The 13,067-nt window shown below is 39.4% G+C and overlaps 1 protein-coding gene across 5 annotated transcripts in view; it reads left to right on the forward strand.

Annotated features, from left to right (window-relative positions):
- The window catches only part of top2b (DNA topoisomerase II beta), a 184,166-nt gene that overhangs the window by 82,502 nt on the left and 88,597 nt on the right, over nucleotides 1–13,067 (forward strand). For all 5 annotated transcript variants that reach the window (XM_061844304.1, XM_061844221.1, XM_061844135.1 and 2 more), the window contains exons 20-21: nucleotides 2,476–2,597; nucleotides 10,859–11,007. In XM_061844304.1, coding sequence (XP_061700288.1) covers nucleotides 2,476–2,597; nucleotides 10,859–11,007 — 271 coding nt within the window. The remainder of the gene's footprint in view (nucleotides 1–2,475; nucleotides 2,598–10,858; nucleotides 11,008–13,067) is intronic.

Consider the following 13,067-nt stretch of genomic DNA (forward strand, 5'->3'; position numbering starts at 1 on the left):
GTGGACCAGTTGGTGGAAGGTATCTGGTGACAGAAGAGTATCTGCCAGGATGAAGGGCAAAATTTATAAAACAGGAGGCCATGAGGCCAACCATGATGTACGGAGTAGAGACGGTGGCCCTGAAGAAACAACAAGAAGCAGATCTTGAGATAGCTGAAATGAAGATGTTGAGGTTCTCGCTTGGTGTGAACAGGTTGGATAGGATTAGAAATGAGGTCATTAAAGGGACAGCCAAAGTTGGATGTTTTGGAGACAAGGTGAGAGAGAGCAGACTTCGATGGTTTGGACATGTTCAGAGGCGAGAGAGTGAGTATGCTAGTAGAAGTGTGCTGAGGATGGAGCTGCCAGGCAAAAGAGCGAGAGGAAGACCAAAGAAAAGGTTGATGGTTGTTGTGAGGGAAGACATGAGGACAGTGGGTGTTAGAGAGGAAGATGCACGAGATAGGCTTAAATGGAAAAAGATAACACGCTGTGGCGACCCCTAACGGGACAAGCCGAAAGAAAAGAAGAGCATTTTGTTTGCTTGTTATATAATATAACATCCATCCATTTTCTTTACTGCTTATCCTCATGAGGGTCACGGGGAGTGCTGGAGCAAATCCCAGCTGTCAACGGGCAGGAGGCGGGGTAGACTCTGAATTGGTTGTCAGCCAATCGCAGGGCACATAGAGACGAACAACAGTCGGACTCACAATCAAGCCTACGGCCAAATTTGAGTGTCCAATTAATGTTGCGTGTTTTTGGGATGTGGGAGGAAACCGAAGTACCTGGAAGAAAACCCACGCAGGCACGGGTAGAACATGCAAACTCAACACAGGCTGGTCCGGGATTGAACCCGGGACCTCAGAACTGTGAGGCCAACGCTATACCAGCTGATCCACCATGCTGCCATAATATAATATATAATAGTAATAATATAATAGTCGGCGTGTTATTTCCGCCTCCAAGAGAACGCTTCGCATCAAATCAACAAGACCGTTTTCACCAACCCCTCCCTCAGCGCCTTTCGCTTCGTCTTTGTTTGTGTGTGAGTGTGTGTGGTGTACTTACGTGTGAATCAGGGAGCATTTGTGTGTGCGTGTTCAATCTGCCTCCTGCCTCATGGGTTCCTAGATGCCCTCAATGTCACATGTCACCTTACCAGCTGGGAGTAACTGGTACCATCTCCTTTACTTCCTTTGCCTTTGTTCGACTTCCCATTACCCTTTTTCTTCAACATTGGCATCCCCGTCACCATCTTTAAATGCGCAGTGCGCCTTTCTCTGTTCACCTCTTTAAATTCCAATATCTTTTTTCTAACCGGTCCCTTATTTCTTTCATAATCTTTTAAATTTATATTTATATTATATTTACATAGTCTCTGTCACTTTCTTATAACTTCATCGTCTGTCTGTCCCAATTGCGAATTTTACCCATAGTGTGCTTTTGCCATTATTTTAATGCGCGCTTCCTTATTCTATCTTGTTTCTTTTTTTCAACATTAGCCATCATTGGCCGTTAAATTTCAATGTACATTTCATCTTTAGTCAGATTATATTCAGCACATTCATGATCAAATTCACCATTCACAATTATTTATTTAATTTAGTGGTCACTCTTCTTTGACTAAACCCAACCGAATTCCTATCGCGCAACAAATTAGTCTATACCATTCGGTTTTATCGTACGCCACCTTAAGACGTCCCAGGCTCAAACCGACGGCAAACCCTCTGTATGTCTCCAAAAATCTCATCTGTCGACGGCAAACGCCCGTCTACCTCCCTCGCTTCACGGTCCGGGTCACCAAGAAATTGTTGGGATTTGCGAGTTTTGACCCTATACGTGTTCGTGGATCGAGGAAGAGATGACCAATGATTAGACGAGTAAATGGATTATTACAAAGGAATGTGCAATACAGATATCCGGGTCTTATCTACGTATCTGCCGCATACGAGACGTGTGTCTTCTGGCAGGATAGCCAAAGAAGAAGACGAGCTGCCCGATAACACGAGGTTTTTATATGTATGGGTCCATGGTAAAGGTTTCTGCCCCCCCGCAGTCTGGTCCTGGGCCGGGATGGTAACTTACCGCTCCTTATCTGGTGTTGCTTGTCCCTACGGCAATGCCTGGGAGAGGAGGCTGCCACCGCCCGGTTTTCTGCGTGCAAAGATCAAGGACAGCCACCACACGCCACAACACATCCTTGTCTGATTAGCAAATGGGCAACACTTTATCTGTTTTTTAAATGTATCAGGTCATATTTAAGCAAATCATGAAAGTACAATAAAAGTAAAATAGTCTTCAGTCTAAAAGCCAAGTCTCTGTGAAGCACAGAATGGCCAAACGTCAAAAGTCTTTGAAGGTCACTGGTTTAGTTTGGCCTATTCTGGGGAGGTGCATAAATTATCTTCATTTGTATTCAATATGTTAACAAATTGACGTTTTACGAATTTGTTGTCATTGACTAACCTGAATATATGCTTTGTGTTGTGGTAGGGTTGAAGCCTGGCCAGAGAAAAGTGCTTTTTACTTGCTTAAAGCGGAATGACAAAAGGGAAGTAAAAGTTGCGCAGCTGGCTGGTTCAGTCGCAGAGATGTCTGCATACCATCATGGAGAGGTACAGTTAATATATAGCTGTAAATTGCAATAGAAATCACAGCAATGAGGATGACATTGGGTCTCATTTACTATTAAATGCGTAGAAATGTTTTCATGCTTTACACAATTTTACCCAAATTCCCTGTCAAATTCATTCCATGTGTCCCTTCCAATTTTCTTTAAATCACTCTCCGTATTTTAATAAATCAGAGTTCATTCTCTATCACATGGGGAGCACCTTTGACATGCAATCTGCATAAATCACATCCCTATTTTTCAATAAAGAACGTCTGTCTATTCCCAGCCCATGTGTAGATTTTAAAGTCAAAAGAGATGGAGGATCCAAAGCTTGAATAACTTGAGCTTTACCATACAGGAGGTGTGCTCAGACTTTTTTTACCCCAAGATCTACATTTCAAGCAGCCACCCTCTCGCGATCTACCGAAGGGTGGGGGGACATGCGCATTGCCGCGACTTGGATGGAGAAAGCAAGAGAGAAACTGTAAATAGGAAGCCAGGTTTCTAGAATGCACCATTATGTTTGCACAATCGACATATTGACCAAACCTGAATTAAGCGACGTGATGGATGATGGGCTGACTGTTTTTTTTTTTTTTTGGCAATGCCGTCATGCGATTAATCAAAACTGCTTCGTGGATCGACATGTCGATCACGATTGACACATTGAGCACCCGTGCCCTACAGTGTATTATAAAAGCTGGTATTATCAGAAAGCTTACAAGCAACGAAGCCAAAAACATATAATGGTCATGTTCATCATTTTTAATTAATTTCCAAGGTAAATGAAAAAATGCGGCATAAAACACATACACAAAAACAATATAACAGCTGAAAATGAACAAATTGTATTTTGTTGTGTACATTGTAAGGAATAAATAAAGCACAGCAAAGAAGCATTTGTCATTGATTTTCATTAAGTTAGTGTGAGAAGTGAAATAGAAAATATTATTGTGCTATGTGCTGACTGGAGCAGTATGTCACCATTCAACCACACCAGAAGCAGTGTGTATATACTATGAATTGATCAGTCTACTATACAGTGGACGCTCGGAGTTAGAACTACTCAGAGGTCGTACAAATTGGACTTTGACCAAAATAATTTGCGTGAAAAATGCCTCGGCATTCAGCCCAATTCTGAACCCATGTTGACCAGGGAGCCGAGTCAAGCCTAGCAATGCCGAACCCACATGGGACTGTGCCGTGACAAACCACTGCCCACTTTAACTCAAGCAGGGAGTCATAGTGTGAGCACACACATTTGCAAATGCTTCTCAAGATTTAAAAAAAAAAATAAAAAAAAAAACTGTACTTTCTTTGCTTGGACCCAAAGAAAGACAGCTGTGCTGCCAGCATCAAAGGAAAAGGAAATTTGCATGAACCACAGTGCTTTTAAGAAAGGAGATAATTGCTAGGGATGGTATGAGACAGAAGAGTTTCTGCTAGGATGAAGGCCAAAGTGTATAAAACCGTGATGGGCCGGCCATGGTGTACAGATTAGAGACGTTGGCACTGAAGAGACAACAAGAAGCAGATCTTGAGATAGCAGAAATGAAGATATTGAGGTTCTCGCTCGGTGTGAGCAATGCTTGATAGTTTTAGAAATGAGCTCATTAGAGGGACAGCCAAAATTGGATGTTTTGGAGACAAGGTTCGAGAGAGCAGACTTCGATGGTTTGGACATGTTCAGAGGCGAGAGAGTGAGTATGCTGGTAGGAGTGTGCTGAGTTTGGAGCTGCCTGGCAAAAGAGCAAAAGGAAGACCTAAGAAAAGGTTGATGGATGTTGTGAGGGAGGACATAAGGACAGTGGCTATTCGAGAGGAAGTTGGAAGGCTTAGATTGAAAAAGATGACACGTTGTGGTGACCCCAAAAGGGACAAGCTGAAAAGAAAAGAAGATAATTGCTACCTATGCAAGAAAATGGGGTGTTTTTTGTGAAGACTCTTGCCAACTAGTATTCTAAAGCTAAGTCAACTGTTTTCACTATCCTAAAGAATAAAAATGTAATAAAATCCAGCTAGCCAAGGAGTGACTAGCATTACAAAGCAAAGGCCTAGTCAAATCTTGGAGGGTGACTTTAGCGTAACACTTCCTCCTCCCCTCTCTCCACATCTATCCACTAATGCCAATACACCGCGACCCAAAAGGTGAAGTTTAGGTTGCTTTAAGTTTTTGCATTTTTATTTTTTCAATAAAGGGTGTACATGTTTTCACATAAATAGGAACTAGAATAGGCATATACTATTTGAATGTTGGGAATGAATTGAAATCATTTACTTTTTTTAAAAAATATATTTGATTTTTCATATATAATTTTACAAAAACAACACAATAACAGTAAAAAAAAACAGTATGCACAGACGTAATAGTGTTTAAAAAAAAGAAAACACACAAATCACAAATAATTTACATTTTTTTTTCAAAAACTCTTCTAAGGGTCTTCATGTGTCCTCAAATTCCTGAGCTCTTCCTCTCATGATATATGTGAGTCTTTCCGGTGCAACACAAGATGCCATTTCCAACATCCATACTTTTATCGAAGGAAAGTCCACTTTTATCCAAAATAATGCAATTGTTCTACTGGCCTGCAGGAGACCAAAATCTATAAGCGTGGCCTTCTTTTTATTAACAGCAAAATCCTGGGGATATATACCGAAGATACAGAGTGTTGCGCAATGAGGAACCTGAATTCCAACTATTATAGAAATTGTCTGAACAATAGATTTCCAATAATCTTTGACTTTCCAACAATCCCATAAACAATGATATAATCTACCCTTGTCATTAGAGCACTTACTACACGTGTCTGGAATGTCAGGGGTCCACTGATGAAGTTTAACAGGAGTCACATAAGTCCTCATCAGCCATTTATATTGTAATAGCCTCATTCTAGTATTTGTTTGTTTTTGTGCTTTAAGGCATGCATGTTCCCAATCAATTACTTCAATATTTTCTTTAATATCTAGTTTCCATGGCTCCAATCTATTTTTACTTGATTCTGTATCATGTAAGACTAAAGATTAATAGAACATAGAATCTGCTTACATCCATGCAAACCTGACTCGACAATATCTTCTAAACTGGACAAAGGGGGTTCATACATTATGTTTTTGATTTGTGCTGACATAAAGTGTTTTAACTGCAGATATTTAAAAAAATGCTTATTGGGAATAGAAAATTTTTCACATTTTTGAATGAATGTAAGCATTTCACCATTTACATAAAGGTCACCGATTGATTTTATACCGTTATTTGCCCATAATTTAAAACCCCCATCTGCTCCTCCAGCTTTAAAAGTCGCATTACCCCATATGGGAGAGAAGCGTGAAAGTAAAGGAGTGTCCCCTATATGTTTGTGTGATTCAAACCAGATATCTATAGTATTTTTCAAAAATGGATTCTTGGTCTGCCGTTTTAATACTCTGTTCTCAGCAGAATATAAATAATACTTTTAATAGAAGGTGTGGTACTGTTGCTTGCTCTATTTTTACCCAAGAGGGTGATGGTGATGTTGAAAAAAAATACATAGCTGAGCGTAGTTGAGCAGACCAGTAATACCATTTAAAGTTTGGAAATTGTAACCCTCCAGTTTCATAAGGCATATAAAGCAACCATAGTCTTAATCTGGCTTTCTTATTATTCCAAATAAAATTCAGAAGCATTCTTTTTAGTCTAGTGAATTATATGTCAGGTCACGGAAGAGGTATGGTTTGAAAAAAATATAAAAAGTTCGGCAAAACGCTCATTTTAACTATGTTTATACGTCCTAACATTGAAATTGGCATAATCATCCACCTGTCTAGTTAGTAACTGTTGTACCTCCAAGATTAAAGGGTCATAATTAACCTGAACAATATTGTTAACGTCAGGGGAATTTTTGACCCCCAAATAAGTAAATCCATCTCTTGCGTTCAAAAACGGAGTGTTAACCACAGGATTAAGTCTCCTTTCAGTACTTAAAAATAAAATGGATGACTTTGTATCATTAATCACATAACCTGAGAAACTACCAAACTTTTTAATTTGCTCCAATAAATTTGGAAGGCTCGTGGATAACTTAGTCAAAAAGAGAATGACGTCATCAGCATAAAGAGAGATTCAGTGATCTTGATCACCAATTTGGATGCCCGTCAAGCCTCTATCCATACGAATCGACATGGGCAGGGGTTCTAAGGCTAAAATGAACAACATTGGGGAACGAGGACAGCCCTGGCTTAGGTATCTTTCCAAAACAATTGGTTTAGAAGAAATACTGTTAGTGATAATACTAGCAATAGGGTTTGTATATAAAATTTTTAACCATTTAAGAAAATGATTGCCAAATCCAAACCGCGGTACAACATTAAATAAAAATGACCATTCAATTCTGTCAAAGGCCTGACATGCATCCAACGACAGCAGTGCTGTGTCTTTACACTCTGCCTTTTCATGTCATATATTCGAAACTCTTCGAATATTGTGAAATCCTTGACGTTTTTTAACAAAACCGTTTTGATCATTATGTATTAAACTAGGAATATACTGATCCAATCGTATTGCCAGGGCTTTGCAAAATATTTTTGGATTGCATCCCATCAAACTTATTGGTCTATACGAGGAACATTCTGTGGAAGGCTTATAGGTTTGAGGATCAGTGTAATCAACGTAAGTCTCAATGTAGGAGGAAGAGTCTCCTTATATGATTCTATATTCATGTCCATCAATGGAGTCAATAATTGTTTTTGAAATGCTTTATAAAATTCTATAGTCAGTCCATCGGGCCCAGGAGCACGATTAGTGTTAATACTTTGAATGGCAAAAGAAATTTCTTCTTCTGTGAGATGGTTATCCAAGTTTTGCTTTGCCTCCTCTGATCGCACTGGAAATACAAGTGAATCAAGAAATGCATCCCTCTCAAACGAGGTCTGTTGTATCTCAGATTTATACAACTGTTCATAAAAATCCCTGAAAGTACTATTAATTTCTTGAGGGTTAACAGTCAAATCTCCATTAGATGTCCTTACGCTATTAATTGCCCGTTCTGTTTGTAATTTCCTAATCCTCCAAGCCAAGAGTTTACCCGCTTTTTCACCTTGATTGTAATAACGCTGCTTAAGCCATAATCATAACCAAAAATCATTTTCTAACTCCTGTATTTGCTTCTCTAAATCACACATCTCTGCTTTTTGTTGTTTAGATTTAGAACTTGTATAACTAATAATTTCTCCTCGAATGTAAGCTTTGATGCTTCCCATCTAGTACAGGCTCCCATTTGATCTGTATTAATTTAAAAAAATAAATCAATTTTATTTTTTATGAAGGAAACAAAGTTCTCATTCTGCAGCCATATAGATTTAAATCGTCAATTGCAGGGGCAGTGAAAAAGTTTGTCGATTTGATTATTCATAGATATTGGTGCATGGTCGCTAATCACACTATACTGTCATACCAGCAGTTTTTAACCTTTGACGGAAGGTTTTGAGAGACAAAAAAGTAATCAATGCGCGATCGAGATTTCTGGGAGCCTGGATAACATGAAAATTCCATTTTAGAAGGATTAAAATATCTCCAAATCTCTACTAAATTTAAATGAACACTATATTGTTTGAAAATGTTCCTTGTTTTCGCTTTCCTTGGATCCAAACCTGTAGTACAATCCAATTATAACTGACCCATGTAAAGCAGAAATTGTGAGAAAAAGGTCTTCAAAAAATTAGGATTGTCCTCATTTAGACCATATACACATACCAAATTTAATGTGAGAGAGAAAATAGTACCCTGGATTATCACATATCGCCCTGCTGGATCCTGAATTGTATTAGCGATTTGTAATGGTATAGTTTTGTGAACAAGAATTAAAACACCCCGTGCATAATTATTGTATGATGCATATAGTACATTTCCAGACCACCTATTTCTAACCTTTTTGATTTCTGAATCAGTCAAATGACTCTCCTGAAGGAGTACTATTTTAGCATTCAATAATTTAATTCTATTAATAACCTGTTTCAATTTATTAAGATTTTTAAGACCCCTGACATTCCAACTTGTAATCTTTTAATCAACTATTTTATGACTTGTACTTTCCATAACCATACAAAATACAATATTATCAAAACAGTGACTTGGATTAACATAATGTCTGTGCAATTTAAACTAAACAACACAACATGAACCTTTAGAAACAAAAATCTATAAAGCATCCCCAACTCTAAATAAAACAGATATGGGTACTAACACCAATCCACCTTAAGGAGGAGTGGTAAAACTCATTCAAGCAAACGAAAAACGGAAAGAAACATGAATGGTGGCATCCACGCAACCCGCCCAAAAATTAAATAAATAATATGGTAGCAACTCTTGGATACCTGAAACACACTGCTCTTTTTCCCCCTCCACAAGAATAAATAAATGAATAAAATCAAAAGAAAAAGTGATAGGTCAAACTAACTAAAAATGACCAATGTTGACCAAGCACACACTGAGCAATAACTATATAAACTAAACCAAAAACCGGTAGAGGGGCACAACTTATAAAGGTCTGACATAAGAATGTATCACGAAGCTCACCATAACTTTCAAGTGATTGTCTGATGAAAGTTCTCAGCTTCCCTAGGTATGGCAAACAGCTGTATTCTTCCTTCATGTCGGTTTCTCAATTTGCAGGGGTAAATCTGGAATCCACGGTAAAGCCCTTTCTCCACAAACTTCTTTCTCACGACGTTGAACTCGTTGCGTTGGCGCATGGTTTCGACCGACAAATCTGGTGCAAATGTGAACTTATTTTCTTCATGGGTAATGTTGAGCTGCCTAGCAGTGCGTAGAACAAATTCTCTGTCTTGAAACTTCAGAAATCAAATGGTCATTGGCAAACTTAAGACGGGCCTTGACATGTGGTGGTTTGAGCAGGGGAACCTATCAATATCTTGCATGGGGCTCCACTCCGATTGAGATTGACCGTAATGTTTAGCTTCTTCCGTTTTCTAATGATTGCGCGCCTTTTCTAACCAAGGTGCTTGGCAATTTCTCCGTAGCCCTTTCCAGCTGTGTGGAGTTGTACAATTTTGTCTCTGGTGTCTTTGGACAGCTCTTTGGTCTTGGCCATGTTACCAGTTTGAGTCTTACTGATTTTATGGGGTAGACAGGTGTCTTTATGCAGCTAACTACCTCACATAGGTGCATCTGATTCAGGATAATACCTGGAGTGGAAGTGGACTTTTAAAGGCGGACTAACAGGTCTTTGAGGGTCAGAATTCTATCTGACAGACAGGTGTTCAAATACTTATTTGCAGCTGTATCACACAAATAAATCGTTAAAAAATCATACTTTGTGATTTTTGGATTTTTCTTTTTGGATTATCTCTCTCACAGTGGAGATGCACCTACAATGAAAATTTCAGACCCCGGCATGATTTATAAGTGGGAGAACTTGCTAAAAAGCAGGGTGTTCAAATATGTATATTCGTCACTGTAAATACATATATCCTACTTTATGCATGGTTTGAGGATGTCCTGAATTTATTGGCTGTGTACAAGCAACACTAAGTACATTCATCTTACAAAATCCCAGGATTGTGCATCAAACATGCTTATATATGATTGAAGCACAAATCTGTGCATACGCACGACTAGTAAATGAAACCCATTGTGAGCGAAGTTGTTTTCTTAATACGAACCATTCTTTTGTCCAAATTCGAACCTGTCCCATACTTTTTAATGTTTTTGTCATGCGCTTTGCGTCTATGTTTCTGGCAGCACGGTGGGAGACTGGTTAGATCGTCTGTCTCACAGTTCTGAGGACCGGGGTTCAAATCCTGGCCTTGCCTGTTTGGAGTTTGCATGTTCTCCCTGTGCCTACGTCAGTTTTCTTCGGGAAATCCGGTTTCCTCCCACATCCCAAAAACATGCATTAATTGAAGACTCTAAATTGCCCATAGGTGTGAATGTGTGTTTCAGATGATATGTGGCTTGCGAGTTGCTGGCAAACAGTTTGAGGTTTACCCCGACTCCTGCCCGTCGATAGCTGGAATATGCTCCAGCACTCCTGCGACCCTTGTGAGGATAAGTGGTTCAAAAAGTGAATGGATGGACGGTTCTCTTCTGTTTCAGTTATAATGTAATAGACTAAGGATTTTTATTCATTGTTGTAATGTCACCAGAAATTGCTAATCAGAACACATAAGAATAAGAAAATTAGATGTAATTTATTTGATCTTCACTACATATTAATTGTCTTTTAGTTCTTCTACTAACCACTCGCTACACATTTTTTCTCATTCTAGCAAGCCCTCATGATGACCATTGTCAACTTGGCTCAGAATTTTGTGGGAAGTAACAACGTCAACATCTTGCAGCCACTTGGTCAGTTTGGTACTCGCATCAATGGGGGCAAAGATGCTGCAAGCCCTCGTTATATCTTCACTATGCTAAGGTAAAGCTGTAAATTTAATTAATGTCAGTTGATAATATGAATGATTTTTTTTTTAAGGTGGTACTTTACATACGGTGCTGTGAAAAAGTATTCATCTCCTTCACGATTTCTTTTTGGGGTTTTTTTTGTATATCTATCACACACTCGGGTTTCAAATCATCAAACCAATTTTTATATCACATTGAGACAACCCAAGGAAATACAAAATGCAATGTTGAAATGACAATTCAGTTTATCAAGGCACAAAAAATTCAAAACCATTCTGACCCTATGTGGAAAAAGTAATTGCCCCCCCCAAAAAAAAAATGTCCGCCATTTTGAAAGGTTTTCTAGCATGGACTGCCCATTTAAGGTCACACCACAGCATCTCAATAGGATGTAAATCTAGACTTTGACTTGCCCATTCAAAAACCTTTTTTTTGGAACAATTCAGAGGTGGACTTGCTGTTGTGTTTGGAACCATTGTCCTGCTGCATGATCCGAGCGCTTGAGTTTGTGGGCACGAACTGATGGCCGGATGTTCTCCTTCAGAATTTTCTAATACACAGCAGAGTTCATTGTTCCATCTATCACAACAAGTTCTACTAGTCTTGAACATCACACTGACACCACCATGCGTCACTGTTGGCATGATGATCTTTTTATCAAATCATGTGCCAATTTTATGACCTCCCAAAACGTTAAATTTTTCTCGTCATCACACAGAATGTTTTTCATAAAGGTCTTGAGGATCATGAAGACGTTTTTGGGCAAATGTGAGATGAACCTTTGTATTTTTTCCTGGCAGCAGAGAGAACTATCTCAGGGGTGCCACTTTTGGCCAGCGTCTTTCTTATGGTAGAGTCATGAACACTGACCTTAACTGATGCCAGCGAGGCCTGCAGGTCTTTAGATGTTGGTCGAGGTTCTTGTGTGACCTCCTGGATGATTTGTTGTCACACTCTTGGGGTAATTTTAGTTTGTTGTTCACTCCTGGTGTCAAGAACACTAGGTTGGACCCAGAATGCACGACTGTCGAGACCAGGTACAGTTCGGGGAGAGGTTTTTTTTTCCGATTCAAGGTTGATACACAGGCAGGCAGCTCAAACAGGCAACAGTGTGAGAATCACAAGGTGAAGAGGCAGGGTTTGGCACACAAAGGATCATAGACATGAACATGGAACAGCGGGAACATGACATCAAGGTACAATGATCTGGAAAACTAAGAAACACGCAAAGCTTAAATACATGGTCTCATAATACTGAACGAGGTACAGGTGAGGAAGCTGGTGCCGCAGGCAACCGCACCGGGGGTGTGACATGGCCACGCCACTGGCACCTGGGAAGGTTTGCCACTCTTTCCAGTTTTCTCCATTTGGGATAATGGCTCTGATCATGGTTCACTGAATGCCTAAAGCCTTAGAAATGGCTTTGTGACCTTTTCTAGACTGATTTCAATCACTTTTTTCTCATTTCTTTTTCAATTTCTTTTGATCATGACATGATGCATTGGTTCTTGAGATCTTGTAGCCTACTTCACGTTCTCTGACAGATTGTATATGTTCTTGATTCAACAAGTACTGTGGTACCTTTACTTACAAAATTAATCCGTTCTGGAAGTCATTTTGTAACGTGAAACTTGAGTAAGTAGAAACGCATTTTACATTTAAATAGCCTAATTCTTCAGATTCAACCTCCACTTTGAACCTCTCAAGTCAAGTAGCAGCAGCATGAAGCCACGTGGCAGCAGCATGAAAGCAGCAGCATAAAAAAAAAAAGATGAATAAATATGCGAAGACGTTGTACAGTATGAGTTTGCTTGAGGGTATGACAATGGATTCTGTGACGAACATACAGGAAGTGTGTCAGGGGTAAAGATTGATGAGGCTCGAAGCTAATGGAGGGATGTGATGCCAAAAAGATGCTACATGCTAGCCAAGAGGGGTAACTGCTCTATTGCTCCACACATACCAAGAGGCAGGATGTGTGTCATGGCTAAAGGTCAACATCTCTTCTCGCCAATGTGATGCCAGAAAAGTGCTCCAGCAGTGGCCAATGGGGGAGCAGCTCTATTGCGTCAG

This window comes from Syngnathoides biaculeatus, chromosome 1 (assembly GCF_019802595.1).
Source record: "Syngnathoides biaculeatus isolate LvHL_M chromosome 1, ASM1980259v1, whole genome shotgun sequence".
NCBI lineage: Eukaryota > Metazoa > Chordata > Actinopteri > Syngnathiformes > Syngnathidae > Syngnathoides > Syngnathoides biaculeatus.